This window comes from Bombus vosnesenskii, unplaced genomic scaffold, assembly GCF_011952255.1.
Source record: "Bombus vosnesenskii isolate JDL3184/JDL3185 unplaced genomic scaffold, Bvos_JDL3184-5_v1.1 scf7180000013263, whole genome shotgun sequence".
In the NCBI taxonomy this organism is placed as follows: Eukaryota; Metazoa; Arthropoda; class Insecta; order Hymenoptera; family Apidae; genus Bombus; species Bombus vosnesenskii.
The window spans coordinates 7,637,431-7,657,432 of NW_022882923.1; the positions used below are offsets into that span (position 1 = coordinate 7,637,431).

A 20,002-nucleotide genomic window follows, 5' to 3' on the forward strand; every position below is an offset into this window, starting at 1 on the left:
AGCAGGTAGACTTACAGTTTTCCATAGTAAACTACGAAGTAGACTGCGGAACATCTCTTAAGTTCAAATATAGAGTTCTGCACTATTACCTTGGTTTAATGAAATAAGCTTAAACGAAACGCGATTGCCTTAGAACGTGAACAGTACATACATTGTGAATTGAATATCCTGAAACACTGATTTTCTATAATTATATGTTGTAGAACTTATTAACACTATAGATAGATATTATGTAAATCAAACGATATCACTTAAGGAACTTTTATTTATATACCCATACATGCACTCGATGTATTTTAAAATTAAAAATGAAGTGTAATGTTTATACTAATGTAGTATCGTGGACGAAAGGCCTAAGAAATATCGGGCGAACTATGAACAATGTCGCGAGAGCCGAGGCGCCGTCGGGCCCATCAATGTGTCATCGGTCTTTTCAAGTGCATAGTTTCGTGGAAAAGACCTACGTGACCCTGGCCACGAGCGTTTGCAGAACACGTGTGCGGTGGGCCTAGGAAAAAGACAACGGAATGCGGCAACGGCCAGAGCGTTAGTCGAAAAGCAGAGTGCGAGTCGAGCGGAGACAGAGGTTGCGAGTGGCGTTGCCGAGAGAGTGTGGATTGCGCTGTTTTCTGTGCGTTTGGCGTGAATAGTTCAGGTTGAACAACAATCGTCTTTTTCTGTCTGATTAACATCTCTATTGTCCACTCTTTGTAAACACATTATATCACGATATTACACTAATGATAAATGTCAAATAAAAGTTACGAACGATGTGATACTGTTCATGGAAGAATCTCATAATTTATCAAATAGATAATATTTCTACAAATTAGAATTTCACTTTATTCAATATGACAATATAATTTGTGTACTCTAACACAAAATAATTAATTCTGATCTTGAAATCTGTGGATAATTTAAAAGGACAAAACATATCGTTTAAACAATAAAATAAATAAGATTCTATAACAATAATATTGATATAAATAGAAACTTTCTTATCCATTTCTCTCGCGTTTCAATATATATTTCGTGAAAAAGCCATTGCTACGTTATTATTATACTCCACATTAAATTACTTCAAATTTGTTTTATTATTTGAATTGTATCCTCCGGTATAGTAGTAACAGGGAAGAAATATGATAGTGGCAGAAAGAGGAAAAAAATGTAACTGTCGCCATACGCGCACTAGTGACAAAACTGTTGCTTCAATACTTATATTTGTAATATATGGCGTTAGTAGAAGGAGGAGAAATTGAAATTTTGATTGATGCCAGCGAGAAAGACAACTTGTCGCTAGTACGTGCATAACCTAATAGTTATACGATAGTTTCATGAAATAGTTCTGCGAAATTTTTAAATTTAAGATGTCACGAACCTAGCAAAATTCGAACACGATTTATTTTTTGTTGCATGAGATATCTAGATGCAATATCGAAGTCCATGCAATCACGTATGATTTATATTGTTATTCTAAATATTCGAACATATATACGCTCGTACAAGAATGAATGCGATATCGAAAGATTGACAACTGTGTATCCGGAAAATTGGTTGTCCATTTTATTCGATCCGAGAGATAAGCACAAAGGGAGGTGATAAAAACCAAACGTAACAAAATAAACAAATAAGAGAGAGCGTTGATGTGTTATAACAAATAAATGGCTGATAGTGGCAACCTATTGACCCAAATAGGGTCGATGATATTGATTAGTCACCGCATGTTTGTCCCACGGCAGTCAAACACGATCCCTTCTGTACTCTATATTTCTCCTAACGTACAATACCTGCCACCCCTCGTACTTCCATTTCTCTAATAATCTGTCCCTCTTTGTTTCGATTTTGCACAACCTTCTCGTATTGCTTTCGTCTATGTCGTATTCTCATCGCGAAGTTTTCGAGCATCTTCCCTATACCCTTTTTCGTATAGTCGGGCAACGAAATTGAATTTATGGCTTTATTTTCCTCGTTCGTGGACAATATCTACCGCAGATTGCTCTACGTGAAGCGCGATTCACGGTATTATAGCGAAATAATGGAACCCTTGCGTCTCCTTTCATGTCATTCACGTGGAAACAAGAAAATGCCATGAAACGAATTCTAACCGAAACTTTAATACGCTTCAAAGTTCGTGAAACATATTTTCCAGAAGGACAACAAGGCAATGATTTCACGACCCATGTTTTTTATCGATCGTTTTGCGATATCAACGAGAATTTTTTGCTTTCGGATGAGTCTACAGAAAGTTTTAAGTACCTCCGACGTTTACAAGTTCAAAGCGCGTTCATTTCGAAGTAATTAATTAAATGCTCAATGAGGAAAAGGACTCCTCATTAAAATTGCTACTTTGAAGTTGCAAGTAAGAAAAGTACAGGGGTTTCAAGTACGGAATCACCGTTGAAATTGCCTGCAATCTTAAAATATGAAGAAAACTATTCTGATTAATAATGATGTGTCTCTTAAATATTTCGAAATCTTCTCAATAAGCGAATACAAATTAAATATAATTAATGTATCTACCATAGAGTCCCAATTCGTCTTTCTCTCAATCCGAATACATATATAAAAATTTATGTATATTAATTATCAATAGAATAAGGAAGGAACGTCCTACGTTTTTAAAAAATAAGAAAAAAGCTCTACATATATGTACTCTTAAATTTATGATATTGAATCAATCTAAATGACAATAAATTAAAAATATTGTACATATATTGCTGTATAAATCTGAAATTTATCAATTTACTTAGCACTAACGATGTAAAATACATCAATTGTATATTTTTGAATTTGTCTATTAATTAAATATAATGACAATACTTAACTTTTATTTTTCACACTTTAACAATATCGTACAAGATAATATGAGAGTCAAACATTTCTAAACGTTATAATTAATATATTGCTTAGAATCTCATAACTTTCATATAATGATGCTCTGTTCGTATTTAATACAACGTTCATAATTGATTACTGAATATCTTGTACTAGACACTAAACTTTACATACATATATACACATTTAATGATAAGCTCTGCATAAATTCTTAATTAAGACTTTAAGCTAACATAATAGCTTTAGCTTTATCTAATTACTAAGCAAGTTCATTTAACTTATTTTTTTTTAATTATTTTTTATCCATTTATCTAAAATTTTCTTAATTAAAATAAAAATCTAACGATTCGAAATCTAGGTACATACGTACATAGAAAGATGTAATCTTTATTTTTATGAAAATACAAGAAGGAGCGGCAGATTATGGATAACCTCTAAATAAATTAATCGAAGAGCAAATATTTTCGCAAATGACATAATGTTTCTAGAAAACATTATAAAATTATAGAAATTCATTTATTAAACAAATATATATTTCGTATTAAATTTGAATATATGTAACCGTTACACATTTACCTTTTATGTAGTTTAATTTCTTAAACAATATTATCATTTTTTACTAAATAATTATCTCTTAAATTGATAAATAATTTGTACTTACCGAAGGTGTTCCTTCTTCTGTTACTGCAAATAATAAAAAAGTATTTGTACATTTCTATCAAATAAGTTATTATATTGTTGTCAAGAAATCGCAATTATTCATTCTTAGTTCAGTAGGAATCGAAAGCACTCTATCGGCCAATTTCGTAAAAGCATAGGAAACATTTTCCCGCGCATTTCTCATTACCTGTTGCGCGTTTGACGTGTCCGTGCTTGTAATTATTTTTGTACTTATTAAGTGTAGTGAGTGTTTTAATTGGTAGCGATAAGTGGCAATGATTACGTTAGTCCAGACTTTCACTACGCACGTGAGTGTTAATAATGACATTGTTAATAACTTATTTTATTCTGTTTTCGTTAACAAACCAAAGTTAACCTCAAATGCCATGCACGCCGGTTATTAGTATCGTGCGAATAGACATAAAAAACACAATTATGGTGATTGTAAACTATGGTTAATTATAGTAAATAAGGTTAAACTATGGTATTGTTTCACGTATTAATTAAAAAAACAGCATTGGTTTGCTTATAATATTGATTTACTGAATATGTGATAAAAGTAAAATATGTTTAAGATTCATAAATTTAATTAAATATATCCATAGAAATTAATGTTATTAGTACAAAATTTAAAATACTGATTTATAACATTTACATTTATTACAATTATGGGATTGTAATTATTTGACACTATTTTGGCTATTTCAGTAATAAAGCTATAGTTTCATTTTAATAGTTCTAATATGTCGTTTATTGCAGGTGATCTAACAATTCACTTGAATAATAATGTTTAGAATTCAATAGAAAGGAATATATACATACTTTATAATCCGTTATAAATAAAATCATGTCAGATTACCTATCTACTGAACTTGCAGCTACGTGCGCTGCACTTGGTTATTATGATGGATCCAAGTATCATTTAGACAATTACTGTTTAGGTAAAAGTAGTTGTTACTTTTTTATGTGTATCTTGTATACTAAATATTCATGAGTTAGTCAAAACTTAATTCATCGATACAAAGAAATATTATTAAAGTTATTAATTTCATAATAGATGTTATAAAGGATCTTATCAAATATTTAAGAAGAGACGATGAATCTCATACTGTACGTCAGTTTCTTGGTCAAACAAAAGTACTTCAAACTGATCTCATAAAAATTTTTGTTGACCATTACGATAAACTTGAACTTTGGGATGTATTACTAAGGCAAGTAATAAATTATTCAAAATATATTTTGTAACTTGCTATATATTATTTCACTCTAATAACATCTGATTTAATTAGGTTAATTATTAATATAACAAGTCCAGTTGTGCTGCTTTTTAATGAACAAATTCCTACTGACATAATGCAACGTACTATATACCTTAAACTAGTTGCATATACACAGTCATATAAAGTAGCTTTAATTGATGGACGTATATGGACAATACTTAGTAATCGTTTAAGTAAAATTCTTAAACTAGTAAGTTTATTAAGTTTGTAGATTTTATGTGTATATTTAGAAATAAAGAAACAATACAATCCCTTTGTTCTTATAGGATAATGTAGAAAGGGGGGAAGAAAACGAAATGGTCATTGAAAGGATACTTATTTTTATTAGAAATGTTTTGCAAATTCTCCCAGATGAAAATGAAAAACGTGTTGATAATGATGCTACAGTTCATGATGAGGTATGATATTGAATGTAGGATTGCATAAGAATATATTTTTATATACTCTCTGCTCATTAGGTTTTATATGCACTTAATACATCAGGAATTGTTGATTTGTTAGTATTTATTGCTAGTAACAGAAGTGAACAACAATATCATTTGCAAGTTTTAGAGGTATGTGCTCGATTATATTAAAATGTGGTTATATTGTTTCAAACGTTTTATTTTTTCTCCGAAATAATTTAACTTTTAATAATTACTCATGTCTTATATACGTTGCATATTATTAGATTATATCGTTAATGCTTCGCGATCAAAGTGCGAGTGAATTAGCGAGGTCCGGCTTGCAACGTAGTCTTAGCGAAAAAGAAAAGGATGAAGAAACACTTTTAGCAGCTCGACTCAAAGAAAAGGAGAAAAAGATAGAAAGAGTGAGAAAATATGCAGAAGCTAGGTAAGTTTAATTAACTCTATTCTCTAATATTATTCTTTATTCTCTCTCTCTCTCTCTCTCTCTCTCTCTCTATATATATATATATATATATATATATATATATATATATATTATTTTTACTTTTTTATTTGTTTCAATTTTTATGCAATAAAAACAGTTTATTCTTCATTTACGTATTTAGATAGTTTTAAAAAGTATGTTAAAGGACTAGATAAAAGAAAATAATAATATTCATACTCTTCTAGTTAATCTGTCTATAGTTTATTTAATACATCGAAACAATTTTGAAGATATTGCTTGTGAATATTTCGTTTTAGTAAGTGATTATATTTACAACTAAGTTATTGTAAATCAAGCATTTACGAACATAGTATGTTATTTTTTTTATTATTTTAAATATTGAAAACTGATCGTTCCTATATGTAAGGTGTAAATAGTTGGTTTTATTGCAAATTGTATAAACATATTACAATTATTTACACATAAATTTAATTACACATTTCGCTGAATATCCATGGCTCGGACGACAAGTTATTTTAACATACTTATAAGAAAATTGAGCACGAATAATATTGTGAATATAACAGGATAAACAGACGATTAATACCACTTAAGGGACATTGTTAAGGAAACATAATTTATTCCTAGTACTACATATGTAATAAAACTGACCCACTTTTTTAAGTAAGACCACGCACCATTTGAATAGATGCTTTTACCCACTTGTTGGGGAGTGCACGTGTTTTATTCTTGTGTCGTGCATTATTCACATCTTTTTGCTATGTTCCCCTATTTTCCGTAGAAAGCTTTTTGCAACTTGAAAAGAAATCAAAGGAGGTAGAGAGATTGATCTTTTCTCTCACACCCTATGAATCGATGGACAATGCTATCACAAGCGACAAAATGGCACCGTCCAAAACAGGATTTTATGTTCAATATTTCAAAGATAAAAGCTTTAAAAAATAGCAAAATTGAAAAATGTATCATTGATTTAGAACGTATTTAATCAAAATTAGTAAAAATTAGATATCAGAAATTTTATAAAATTTAAATATTTCAGATGGTTATTTGTAATTTTTTAGAAACTTGAATTTTTCTAATATTTGTCAAGTATTCACATATTCACATCTTTCTTTAAATAAACAATAAATAAATTTATTTTCAATATTTCTAGTTCAGTCTCTGATTTTGTTAATGCTTAAATTATGTATCTATTGTAGTTGATATAATGAACCGATTACACAAGAATAATAAAAACAAGAAATCGAAGACGATTCTCTGCCGCAAATAAATGTGCGAGGAAGAAAATGCATCTTCCTCGTTTAGCAAACTACCTGCTAGTGACAGCCGCCTTCCGTACTATTGATTAGATTTTCAGAAGTCATAGATAAAATTGATGGGATTTTTTTTGGGGGTGGGTTTTTTTTTTTAGTAATAGGTTCTTTTTTATATCAAACAATTTACTTCGTTTTACTTATAATCAGGTATACGCAACAATCTTTTCGTTAATTGTCTAATAATATGTTTAGACATTCACATTTTGGTGGAACTTACGTTGTGCAAAATATGAAAGCCATTGGAGAAAATCAGCTATTATGTCACAAACCATACCAGAAGATCGAGGCATTAAACTTCGGCCAAGATAAGGTAATTACTGCAGCCGTTATTGATATGAAACGATTCTGTTATGGTTTTCATTTCCTTTTTTGTTTCTGTTTCCAAATAAAGGAAATAAACGTCAAACCAGAAAATGGTCAATTCAATTAATCTTTGGTTTCCAACGGTAGCTCTCATTAATGAATAAGTAGGAATGAAGGCTGGGTGGATTTGAATGAAAATACGGTTGTTAATTAAGGCTATCCTCGCGTAATTAGAACTGGCTCCTTGCTTAATGGTGCTGAAACATTTAAAACTAGGTCAGTGCTCTTTTCGCGGACGTTTCTCCTCCTTTTCTCTTGTCTCTTGTGTCCCGCTCGACTATAAAACGATCCTTTTCCTTCTTACATCGTTATTACCGTTTCCTTCGCAGAACATCCGTATTTGAAGACAAACTTTTCCTAGCTTGTTTTTTCGTAGCTCGTTTCATTATGAATTGTTATAAATCTACTGGGTCACATGCCTGACGGCTATCTCGAATTGAGGCGATCAGTGACTTCTGCCATATCTTTTATGGAATTCCACCAGTTTCCTTCTCTTGATCCCTTCCCTTCTCTGATCCCTTCTAAATTGTTATATAGAAACAATGAAAAGCATAAAGTCTATGTCATCTATTAAACAAAGTTGTATTCCATAGATTATTTCGCTAATCTTTTGTAATAAAGGTTACAAAATATGATTTTATTATAACTTTAGATTAAAAAGAAGTTTTTCCGTTATAAATATACAACAAAATGTTAAGTTTAGTTTAACAGAATGGTTAGAAGTTTAATATAACGGGCAATTTATTTTTTGTTTCTATAATATAATTTTGATTAGGATATAATGGATTTTTACAATGTAACAATCACCAAGACTTTTTAGACGCTTTTGATAATTTGAAAAAGAATGTTCTGAGCAAAAGTTCAGTACTTAATTGATAACAAACTGCAATACAAAAGAATTGTTCAGTAAAACCTGGGGTACTTCCACTGTTTGAAAATAGTCGTTTCACTTTTTAAGTATCTAGATAACAAATTTTGTTGATTTCTTTTTATATTGTAGCTTGCCGTTGGTTCAGTATCAATTAATTTTTATCTAGAACATTTTTTGTCAACTTATCTAAACGTCTAAAGAATTGTGGTGACAATTTTATTGCGTTGAATACCTTGTTTATCTTTCTTTATTGATGTAATATAAAATATTGGATACAGAACAATACATTGTTAAATGTAGTGTTTAGTGCAGTATTTTCCAGTATTTAGTATTTAGTATTAGCGCAATAAGATATATTCGTTACATTATCATCAATTTAAAAAGGATTATACTGGTACGATAAAACATTTGTGATGAAGTTTGTTTTCAGACAGTCAAATATTTAATACACATGTTTTCAATTCTTTCTTGTCGATCCTGAATAAAACGTATAATATCTATGTAATTAATAATAATGATAAGTATATAGATCTGTGTAACATAATTTTAAATACATAATAATAATAGTGTATATTTTGATTTCAATGCTACATAGAAAAAAGTGTCAAAACCGAAAAACAAACGTCCCATGTGGGATCCAAGGGGTGAACGTACATCTGCATTGAGTGTGAGGCTCATTTTGAAAGAATTTTGTATAGAATTCTTGAATGCTGCTTACAACCCCGTAATGAAATACGCAAAGTCCTGTATAGTCAGCGGAGCTCAAACCAATCAATCTGAAACAACTTGTTACTTATGGGCCTTGCGTTTTTTCATGGAGTTCAACCGCCATTACAAGTTTGAAGTAAAATATGTGAGGTAAGTCGGTAGAATTTCCTTATTTCGTAATAAAAGAAGGTACATTTTCAGAGAATAAACGTTGAAGAAAGGAAACAGAGATAGTTTTCGAACTCGTTTTACGCATCGTCGCTCTCTTTAGATTCTTGTCTTTGAGAAACATTTTCTAGCTATTTTCAGTGCAAGCGCCTTTACGTGCTCTGCTTTAAGCAACATGTATTGTTGGGATTTAAATTTTCCTTCCAACCAGTGCTCGTTGAACACTCATTATCATTCGAAGCATGTAGAAATGTTAGCAATTTGTGATCTCACACGTACATACATACACATGACGTTTTTCTTATTATTTAAAGTTTGTTTTTAAGAATTTATCAAAAATTAGAGACTAATGTATCGTTGTATTTTGTTGTATGTTTGTATGTTTGGTTTTTTCTACTAATTTATCAACAGCGAAACAATATCCACGGAAGTATTTCATTTAGTACAAAGACAAATGGATCATTATTACGAGATGATAATTACTGACAAAAAGAGAATTCCCCTTTGGTCTCGTAGATTACATTTAGCATTGAAAGCGTATCAGGTGAGGAACCGAGTATTGATATTTGTTTTCGTTTGATAGATGCACGGAACGAAATATGTTTTTTCTTTTTGTTATTATAGGAACTTCTGTACACTCTAATGGCAATGGATCAAAGTACAGATCGTGGTGTTAGAGAATCCAGCAAGGTTATTAAGAGTAACGTGTTTTATGTTCCGGAATATCGGGAAACGATTCTTTCTCTCCTTCTCTGTTTCGACGAGGTTAAAATGTCTCGGTTCGTATAAAAGATTCTCTGTAACATAACATGAATTTTAATGTTGCTAAATGATAAAAGTATTTCAAACATTGAGATGAAACAGATCTGTATTTAATAAAATTTAAGTGATTAGATAATGAAATTTTTAACAAACATTTTTGGCACAATCAATATTCAATTAATATCATAAATTACACACGAGCGAATTCTGCTCTGTCATGAAAAATTTATCATCTAATTTGTATATTAATAAACAGTTCCGTTATTGAATGCTCGGAATATGTATTTGTTTTTTCATCACATATTACTGTTATTAAATGATACAATTATGGGAAACATTTATTAAAAGAAGTAATGCTATTATAATAATCTCCAAAATGTAATGTTAAAAGATGATTAAAAGATGAACAAACTTGTTACACAACTAATAATTCAAAATTTTTTCTTTCATATAAAGATTCAGAAATTGTTAGTTTAAGTCGGAAAGATAAATGTTTAATGCTTTCTCAGGGATTTTAAATATCCTATAGCGAAAATTAATGATGTAATTTACTTGTGAAATATTTAGTTAGTTTTACTATTTCATGTTCTGGGTATCTGTTTATCGGGTAGATAGGAGTGGAAAATGAAAAACTGTTTGCTAAAAGTTTTATCTACTGCAGACAGATTGATTCACTTTCAAATCAATCGGCTCGAACAACGAGGGAGCTATTTCTCGTACTTTCTTGCTTCTTTTCGACTGCACCCCCTCCCATTGCGTCCTCCCTTCGCTCTTGTCTGGTCCTCCTCTTTTCTTTTTCGCTTCTTGCTGGAATAAACAACTTCTATCGACCTTCCGGCCGGCGAAATGGGAAAAGACGACGGCCGTTCAACTTTTCGTGAGTTTGACGGGTTTTCCACTACGGAAATGTAAGGTCGGAGCACCATACCGCGATATCGTCGTTACTTTGACGTCTTAGTGACGCTGACGAAAACAAGACTTGACGGGTGCAGCAAACTTCGTTGCTGATGTTACGACTTGCAAACTGTACATACAACAGAACTGTATTAATTTCACGGCGCGTATTGTTTCATTTGAAGCGACGCGACGTTTCGAATGAGAATCTTATTGAACTGTAAATATTTAAGTATAATTGGGAGGCGAATAAATAGGTATAAATTGATACGTAGATATTATTACATTTTAATACTCGATATACCTACGTATATATGTATAATACATAAATAAAACTTCGTAATTTTTTTTTAATGAAATAAATTGTAAAAACTCTATTCTTTTTTTTAATTTTTCACACTTCATTTAATTTTTAATTAGCCTTGTATGTATTAAGTGAAACGTTTTTATTTTTTTTTAGACAATATTTGATTGATCTCACTACAACAGCACACATCTTCTTAAAAATGTTGAGCAATTATTGTGGGAGAAATAAACGTAGTGTAATAGTCCAGAAAGTGAAACCAACACGACACAAAAGAACAAATAAAAAAAGTAAGAAACGAAATATTATTTCCTCTCAATTTAAATAAGGACATGCTTTCTAATATCAAACGTGAATAGAAGCTGTACAGAAAGAACAACCTCCGGTTCGAAGCTTAGAAGAACGTTGGGACGAAGTTAGTCCCCAGCTATCCATTGTAATGCAAGAAGGAACGATACCGCAAGTTATACCATTTGATGCAACGTTGGATGTACCTATAGATGATCAGAAGTATGTTTATGTTACTTTATTCGATTATAACGATATTGGCAAATTGAAGTTGAATGCAAAGAATACTCTTATTATGTCATGTTGATTGTTTCCTTGGTTTCAGAGTTGATGCAATGAAGAGGGTCCAAAAGTTACTACGGTCGAAGGATCTGGAGCAAGCTATTGGACTTATTCGTGCAGCAAGGTAAGTGCACTATTTGTTTTCAACAGTAATTCTATGAAAATTGTTGCGTATTTTTAAAGATCATCTCATAGAATAATTAGTATTTATTTTATGAACTGATCCTGATATGAATGTGACATGTTAAAATAAGTGTCACTGTTATCGATTAATATTCTTCCTACTGTCGTTTGTTTAAAATAATACTTACTTGAATATGATTATCAGTTCAAATTATTGAAATTATGAATAGAGAACAACATGAATGAAGCATGAATTTAAAAACTAAATTAATATATTAATGATAAATAATAATAATAATCCATCTTGTACTTTAATTTGCATATTTTTACGTATATATTTTTGTATAGGAAAAAATTAGAAAAAATAAAAAATAGTAATTAAAATCTTAACGTTTTATTAGTGACATAAATATCTGTGATTGTAATTATTTAACACGTTGTCTTTAAAATTTGACGCTTAGAAGAAATTTGGTGACTCTTTAATGTAGCATTAACATTTGTGCGATTGTGGTAGTATAGATTTCATTACTTCTGTTATCTTTAGTGAATATATATAGGAAAATTGTAGTACAAAATATGGAGGAATGTTTTTATTAACAAAGAGATTCGATATTATCACGTCCTTCTTGTTGGTATGTGGCATGCCTTGCGAATATACAATCTTTTTGCCACAAAAATCTACGAGCGTGCTAAAAAAGTGATTAAAGTTTGGCCTATTTCACGCCGTCGCGTCAAGGTATTCGATCAATTTCCATGACGCCCTGCCTCTAGGGAGTAACTTCTTGATGTGCGCGCGATATGCATATTAGTGAAAGTAACTTTCTCGTCTTCCATTTGTCAAATAAAATAATCTCAGTATATTTAAACTGTTATTTCATAGCCTGGAGTTAATTGATCTGTCCGAAATTTTATTTATAATGAAATCTTTCTTTCTTATGTGGAAAAGCTTTTGATTGACAATTTACAGTTGACCATCACTCATTTCTTGCAACTTATTACAAATCGATGAATAAACATTAGCTTAAGAGATTTTAGTATATTCATCATTCATCATTTATTTAGTATATTCAATCAAATATTGCAGCCTGAACAATAATTTAATATGAAATAATGGTAATGTATTTGTAATACATTGTATTTCAATAAAGTATAATGAGTCAGATTTAATATAATATATTGTACTACAGTGTTTGTAGAAATTAGAGTTAATATTATAAATAGTAGAAGTTAAAGAATTAATATTGATTCCTTTCTTATGGTGTGTTTACATTCATAATTTTAATAGCCCAATTGACTTCAGCGTATGAAGTACCTCTTCAATCGCATTAAAGGGATTAATTTCATTTCACAAATATAAGGCGGCGTGGTTAGTTCCGCCAACATATCGCGCTAGAAGTTCCTAGTTATTGCACACCATGCAACGATCTTGGATATCGTCGTACCGTGAGATAAACTTTTAATCACCTCTGGAACAACTTAAGCCTTTAAACACCTTTTTAATACATTGACAGTTTGTTGTGTTAAAGACAAAAATCGTGTACGTGTTATCTGGGATACATATTATGCATAATACATATTAAGACATAACAAAATTTGATCTTTCTTTGTAAGAGCTGTGATATGCATCATTTAAGGTACATGTTCATGACATATATAGATATAAATTGTCTTTAATTTAGTCGCTTATTTTAGCCATTGTTTTTTATGAATTTAAGAACTATCTTATACATATGTATTATCATATCTTATAAAATTCATTTGTATTGCGTAAGTTGTCTTTTTTAAAGCAATAATGTTATTAATAGTATTACAAATTTTAGTTATATTTGTGAATAAGCAGAGAACAAATTTATGGGTTAAGATATTAAACAAAATCTGTTGAAAACTAGAGAGTTCGTATACCATTCTATTCTCTATCTCAAGAATTTTCTCCTGAATAATTTTATAATAATTAATAATATCTTGTGAAACAGGGTTTGATATCACCCTATATCAATATTATTGAATGTAAACATGTATGTAATTACAATTTACATGGCTGTAATTAATCACATCGATATTTATTCATAATGTACATACTATTGCATAGTAATGAGTTTCCCTATATGTCAATTTTATATTACGTAATTTACTCACAGGAATAGCTTAATTATTATCGATTTTAGACAAATCGCTAGAATGAAAAGTTGATAAAGTTACGGGAAGTATTTAATTGCATTGCTGTCTTTCATGCTTAACCTGCGAATACAAAAAGCGATTTTTTAACTCCATTTGATGTGGATATGAACAATGCTCAGGGCTAAAAATGTCATTTATGCGAAGAGATGAATAAGAGCCACTGAGCTGAAAATAGCATTCAGGTTGATGACAGGTCACACGCGGCGAAATTTCTTCGCATTTGACTCACAGCATCTCTGTAGTCGACCAATCATTGATTTATATGCCGTAAGCCAGAGGCGAGAATTTCCCAATGTATTCAACAAAATGGTTTTCGGTTTTCTTGCTAATCTCTACCTTTTTCGTGGTTGAGTATAAAATATACGTTACAGCTACGAGCTGAGTGGTTCGGAACATCTGTAATATTGTATAGATACGTAGGTGGTTTGCTAAAGTTTTATTTTGCCAAAGTTGCGACATGCTAAATGTACTGTGTGTGGGAATTAATAATTAACTTAAACGATCCTAGTTCCCTTAGTGATAATTATTTCTTACGCTTTAAACTTGCCACTTGTAAGTATTCAGACATTTCAGTTATGCATTCTTTTATTTTCGTTCAACTGACTAAATGAATTCTTTGTTGAATGGAGGAAGAAGATATGCCATATTAACTTCATGCAACATGTCGGTAGTACTTTTTAAGAACAAGATATCGAATATGCAAGGAATCGAATGTATTCAGTACTGAAAGCTCGTGTTAGTGACTGTCGCTCATTTAATCGAAGTGTTTATATTAAATTATTCAGAGAGGTCTGTTTCATGGAAACATTTGATTTTTTCAGCGTTCGTTTTCTTTAGAAGCCTGGGCCAATTAATTGGCTAGCTGGCAAGTGTTTACTCTTCCACTGATATTTACATTGCATTAAATCTGAAAGGGATGGTCCGTTCTTGAAATATGTCAATGCATGTTGGTTCATCTCAATGAGTCCTAAGCGGTACTGAACCCTGTCCCTTTGAAGTGTTCTGTCTCTAAATATACTCACGAGTCTTTTCCCTTCGTTAAGTTGTTTCTCCATTCCGTTCCATCGATCCTTCTGGCTGGTAGCCTTAATCGCCGCTTCGATGGTTTCGCGGGAGCAGTATACTTTGGAGATGAACTCGTTGACGCGAAAATGAGTTCTTTGCATTCACTTCGCCTTCAAAGAGTTTCATTTTTATAACAGTGCGTCAGTTATATCTATTCTTACAATTAATTGCTAGATTAATACCTCTTTTGTCGATGAACTCGTTGATGCGGAAACGAGTTCTTTGTATTCACGTTGCATACAAAGGGTTTCTTTTTTATAACAGTACGCCGGTTATAAGTCTATTTTTACAATTAGTTACTAGATTAATAACATTTTTGTCGAATACGATATTCATCTATCCTGTGTGTATTGCATTTCATGGCAAGTTACCCGCTAATTAACTTTGTAATATATATTTAGCTAAAAGGATTTTCAATTACGCAGTTCTTTCTGATCTTAAAATTACTTCAAGACACGTTGAAGAAGTATCTTAATTTCAGTGAATGAGATTTCGTGCAAGTTAAAGAGCTTTCGTTGCAGTTAACACACGTCTCAAAGGCACTAGAGTAAAATTGCCGAAACAAAAAACTGCTTCATCGTGAGCGGTCTTTCTCGTAAAGCTAGGGAGTTATAGCCCTTCCTACAGATTTTTCTTTAGGCGGTATCATCACCGCAGTACTTCTACGTAGTACTTTAGGAGATTGTTCGTAATATTCCATCGTCCATTTTATGGGGTAAGCTTTGCCATAGCCGGTACACAATGGAAGTTTCTGGTTCATGCCGACCTTGTGCATACAACGGGATAAAAGGAAGCAGCAGACTGTTGACTATGTAGCATATAGAGGTAGGCTCGGAATAAGAGATATTAATAACACATTTCTGATAATCTGGTGGTATTACGGTAAACAGTATAATGCTTTGAATTTCCTTTTATTCGTATATCTACGTAGCACAGGTACAGCTTGCCCTTGAGAAGCATGGAGAGTTTCCAGTGATCGCGTTCCGTTTGCCTAGCAAATACTCTCGTCGTTTAGATACTGACTCAAATCCTCTAATTTTCTACTTACACCATCTGCATCGGTGCCACCGGCAAAGTGTGCTGACTTTGGTTCAGGCTTGGATAACTCAAAGTCGCAGGATAATTAAGGAGAAGAAGCGTAGCTTTTAGCCCTTTTCGTGTTAAACGAGGAGGAGTAAGGCGAATAATCAACGGTCTTATTTGCGTCTTAAAAGTTGGAATTTTCTTTGGTTTGAAGGGTAGATTCTACCGCTGTAATTAGAAGCAAATGAAAATTGCCAAATTAGATACATGGATGAAATTACAATGTTCACCTAATTTGCATTGCATTTTTCAAATTAAAACATTGCCGGATTATTATTTTGAGAATTTTGTTACGATTTTATTTGATTAAAAATATAATATAATGGTCGTAGAATATGCTTTTTATTGATAATCGTCTAGATTTATAGGATGATACTATCTGTAGTATTTTTGGATCGATTCTTTGTTATATACATCTTTCTTATTGTTCTAAATTAGGGATTTAGCAATTTGTAATTATGTTACGAGCGATTCGAGCCTTGAATAACTTAATTTCAAGCATTTTTCGATTTCGAATTGAACAAAGCCAATCTACCTCCGATAAGTTGTGCTATTCTGACCTCGAACTAAGAGATGAACCTGGTCTTGAATGTTCGAGTGTCAAGGGCGAAAATTGACGCGTTGAAATTATTCGTTCCGTGTCTGGCAAAGGAGGTAGTTCGGACGATGGGATTGGGAGGTTGGTTGAGGCGCGTCTGAGAGATTCCATTGTCGCGGGACTTCAAATCGGGGGATAATGGGGATTGTATGGTACTGGATTTCTATTCAGACAGCCAGCAGCAGCGACCCCATACGAGCCACTTCTTCTGCCCTGGGGACAGCACGTAACCTCCCTTCTCTCCTCGACTCCCTCCTTCTGCATCTTCACCCTTTTCCTACCCGCTTATTGGATTCTCCCTCCAAGTCAGGGATTTTGCACTCTCGAAAGTAGCCAGACTTTCCTGACCTGCGGCTTGACATGCTCCATAAACGGATTAGGTTTTGTTGTAGGGAAAATGAGATGTGTTTTGCAATACGTTTTTGGCAATGCGTACATGACAGTGTTCATAGATGTTAATGCTTGTACATTATGTTTCTTTATTAGTCCTTGTATTATGTAGAAGAAGTGGAGATATTGACGAAGACAATTTTAAGTAGCCAATGCTATTTTTTAATATAGTTGCCGGAAAAGATAATTCTTTTATGGAAAGGAAAATTCTTTTATGTAGATTTGTGTAACTAAATAGATAATTTAATATTAATAATTATGCGATTGTTTTTCGGTAAAATAAATGGCACGGAATGATTAAGACCACTAATACTAACTGTATAAGAATTATCTTCTTTATATTGTATCGTACAATCTATACTGTAACAAGCAACTCGAATAAGGAGAGTGCAAGCCCCGGAGAATGCTGATTTGGCTAAGCTCGCATAATGACAGTACCATTCATTGGTATTATTATGGTAACATGATAAGCTGGAATTCTGAAACAGGGTAGCTATATTTATCGGGCAAATAGTGTGCCACTATGCACGTCTACTTCTAACGTCGACTTCGTTGTCCAATCACGTTTCGTCGTCTCTAGCGTTCTCTTTGATGATACTCTCCTTTCAGAATATTTCTACGTGCAGCAGTTTTTTAATGAAAATTCAAGGCAGGCGAAGACTTCCTGAAAAGCCAGCCACCATCTAGCACAGGGTTAGGAATCTTCCGCCATTAACTACACCCTTTTTCATGAGTGTTCCGTCAAGGTGAAGGCGTGATTTTAGCTTTGTCCTCTGGTCACGTACAAGGACTTTCCCCTTTCCTTGATGCTTTTGGATTCTCACAGGGAATAGAACTTTCGTAAAACGGACAGGTTCTCTCTCTCTCGCTCTCTCTGTTCCTGACTCTTATGTTTTATGAAGGACGATCTTCATGCGGAGCAATTAGTATTTCCTCCACCCTGTTTACTGAAGGCAGTATGTAGCTTTGTTTCGTGCAGCTCATCTTCAAATTAAGCTTACCAGTCTGTTTTATTACTCATATTTAACAAGCCTGCTTTTGAAATGTCAATTCCTATCTCTTGCTTCCTTTCCTTCTTAGTGGATCTACAAGTAACGAAAGAAAATTTTGAACATCGTTTTCTATTGAGATTTGCATTGAACGAAAACATCTATGAGATAGTGTTTTTTTTTCTAAGATAAGCTTGGAGAATAAATTCAATGAAATTTGAGTGGATCGCGAAGCAGCTGTGCCATCGTCTCCCTGAGAATCTTTCTTCGTACGGTTTTTTATTCATTTTCCACGCTCGGGGCTGACTTCACCACCTTCTACCTCTGGATATTTTAGAACACAGGCACTTCGTGGACGTTATGCATGTATGTACACCGACGACGACGATGGCCGAAGGTAGATGGAAGAATAGAGGGTTGGGCGTGAACACTTGACGTAAGCAACCGGATGTTGGCGTAGATCGCGGTGAGGTTCTCGTACTCGAGGGAGCCTTCTACGAGACCCATTGAGATTGCCACTCGGACCTCTTCTCCTATCTCTCCCTTACCCTTTTGCTACTTTTCATCGTCTCGTCTTCCGTGTCTTTGCTACGTATGCTACTCAAGATAATGAAACACGTCATTAAGTGTCTCGCTTTGTTCACGCTAATCTCATTCCGCAATATACGTGTTACTTCTTTTGCCACGTTCGCATAAATGTTAGAAGACCGTGTCGGGGAAGTTTTGCAGCCATGGAATATTTTTAATTTTCCATATTTACAATTTCCCCGGATAATTCTTGGAGTGTATTTTAGTTTAAAATTCAGAAGAAAGTTACATCTCGTTAGTAAAGGTCGTTTTCATGATTTGAGTTGAAATTGTATATTCTTCCATGCATTGATTTAACAATATATCTGTTTCTTTTTGTAGTAGAAAATTAACTAAATTTTCTATGAAATATATTTTCTTTGTGTGTTGTACGTATAATACAGTACGGTTCTACTTAAAAGATAGTTGCAATGTTTTATAATGCTTGAAGGTCTCGCGAACCTTTAAAGCATTTGAGTATACGCATAAGCAATATGATATTTAGTAAGGGATAGAATTATCGATTCCAAACTTCTTGTTGTAATAATAAGGTAGGAGGAATCTTGGCTGAATGTAGAAAATCATTTCGCAGGGAAGTCTGGCCCGAGAACGACAGTTTCGGAAGTGCTAATATTACGTCGGGGGAGGAGTTTCTAGCGCTACGGGAAATCTTCTTCGCAGACTTGGGCGGTGAGTAACATTTTTGCATCTGGTGTGAAGTGTTTTTGTTTGGTTTTATGTAACCATATAATATATTTGAATATATTTGAATCTGTCGATTGTTTAATAATTAAAAAATAACGAAAACTCAATAATCGTAAAATTGTCAATTTTATATCACTAACATGATCACTTTAGATTTTTTTTAAATATCACAGTAATTATTCTAAATATACATACTTACATATACATACTTAATATACATACTTAGAAACAAAATTTGTTATCATCGCGGCACGCATTTGAAAATATTTTTTAACCTTGAAACGGAGGTGAAAGCATCGTTAGTCGTAATCTCTCTTTTCCGTTTGTAGATTTTCAACAATTTTTAGCACATAGCATGATACAAATTCTTAATATACATGAGAATTTCGATCGTAGTAAATTGGTCCTCGAAAAGACAACTTAATTCCTGGCTATCACCGTATCACCTCGAATATCGTTTAAATTAAATTCTGCAAAATATCGCGCTAATGAGATTCTAGGAAATGAGACGACATACATATATTTGCAATCTCCAGTAGGGAGCTTGAGATAAAGTTAAAACTTCGTACTTTGAAAGCAGTGGCCGTTACTTTTTGCGCGACCCTCTACTCATCTTCCCATGGGGATTGCTTGTATAACTTGAATTTATCGAGAAAATTATATTCTCTGTATACATAGACCCGCGAGAAACTTGTGGGTGCTACTTTTGGTGGCGTAT

The 20,002-nt window shown here is 32.6% G+C and overlaps 1 protein-coding gene across 2 annotated transcripts; it reads left to right on the forward strand.

The window, feature by feature from the left end:
- The first annotated feature begins 4,260 nt into the window (after positions 1–4,260).
- Positions 4,261–19,306, forward strand: LOC117233004 (protein timeless homolog). 2 transcript variants are annotated; one of them, XM_033492844.1, is made up of 14 exons: positions 4,261–4,436; positions 4,553–4,706; positions 4,785–4,965; positions 5,042–5,173; positions 5,234–5,329; positions 5,446–5,609; positions 7,139–7,256; positions 8,776–9,038; positions 9,468–9,600; positions 9,681–9,835; positions 11,173–11,306; positions 11,376–11,526; positions 11,630–11,710; positions 19,172–19,299. In XM_033492844.1, exons 1-14 carry the CDS (start codon positions 4,343–4,345, stop codon positions 19,275–19,277), a joined length of 1,962 nt encoding a protein of 653 aa, XP_033348735.1. In that variant the 5' UTR covers positions 4,261–4,342; the 3' UTR covers positions 19,278–19,299. The 2 variants fall into 2 exon arrangements, with proteins under 2 accessions (XP_033348735.1, XP_033348741.1); XM_033492850.1 differs by lacking the exons at positions 9,468–9,600; positions 9,681–9,835 and having other exon boundaries at positions 19,172–19,306.
- Positions 19,307–20,002: the final 696 nt, after the last annotated feature.

Excerpts from the sequence above, each read along its gene's own strand:
- LOC117233004 (XM_033492844.1), top strand. The coding sequence starts at position 4,343 with ATGTCAGATTACCTATCTACTGAACTTGCAGCTACGTGCGCTGCACTT. Across the intron at positions 7,257-8,775 it reads TAAACTTCGGCCAAGATAAG|AAAAAAGTGTCAAAACCGAA; the intron begins GTAATTACTGCA and ends AATGCTACATAG. Across the intron at positions 11,527-11,629 it reads GTACCTATAGATGATCAGAA|AGTTGATGCAATGAAGAGGG; the intron begins GTATGTTTATGT and ends CCTTGGTTTCAG.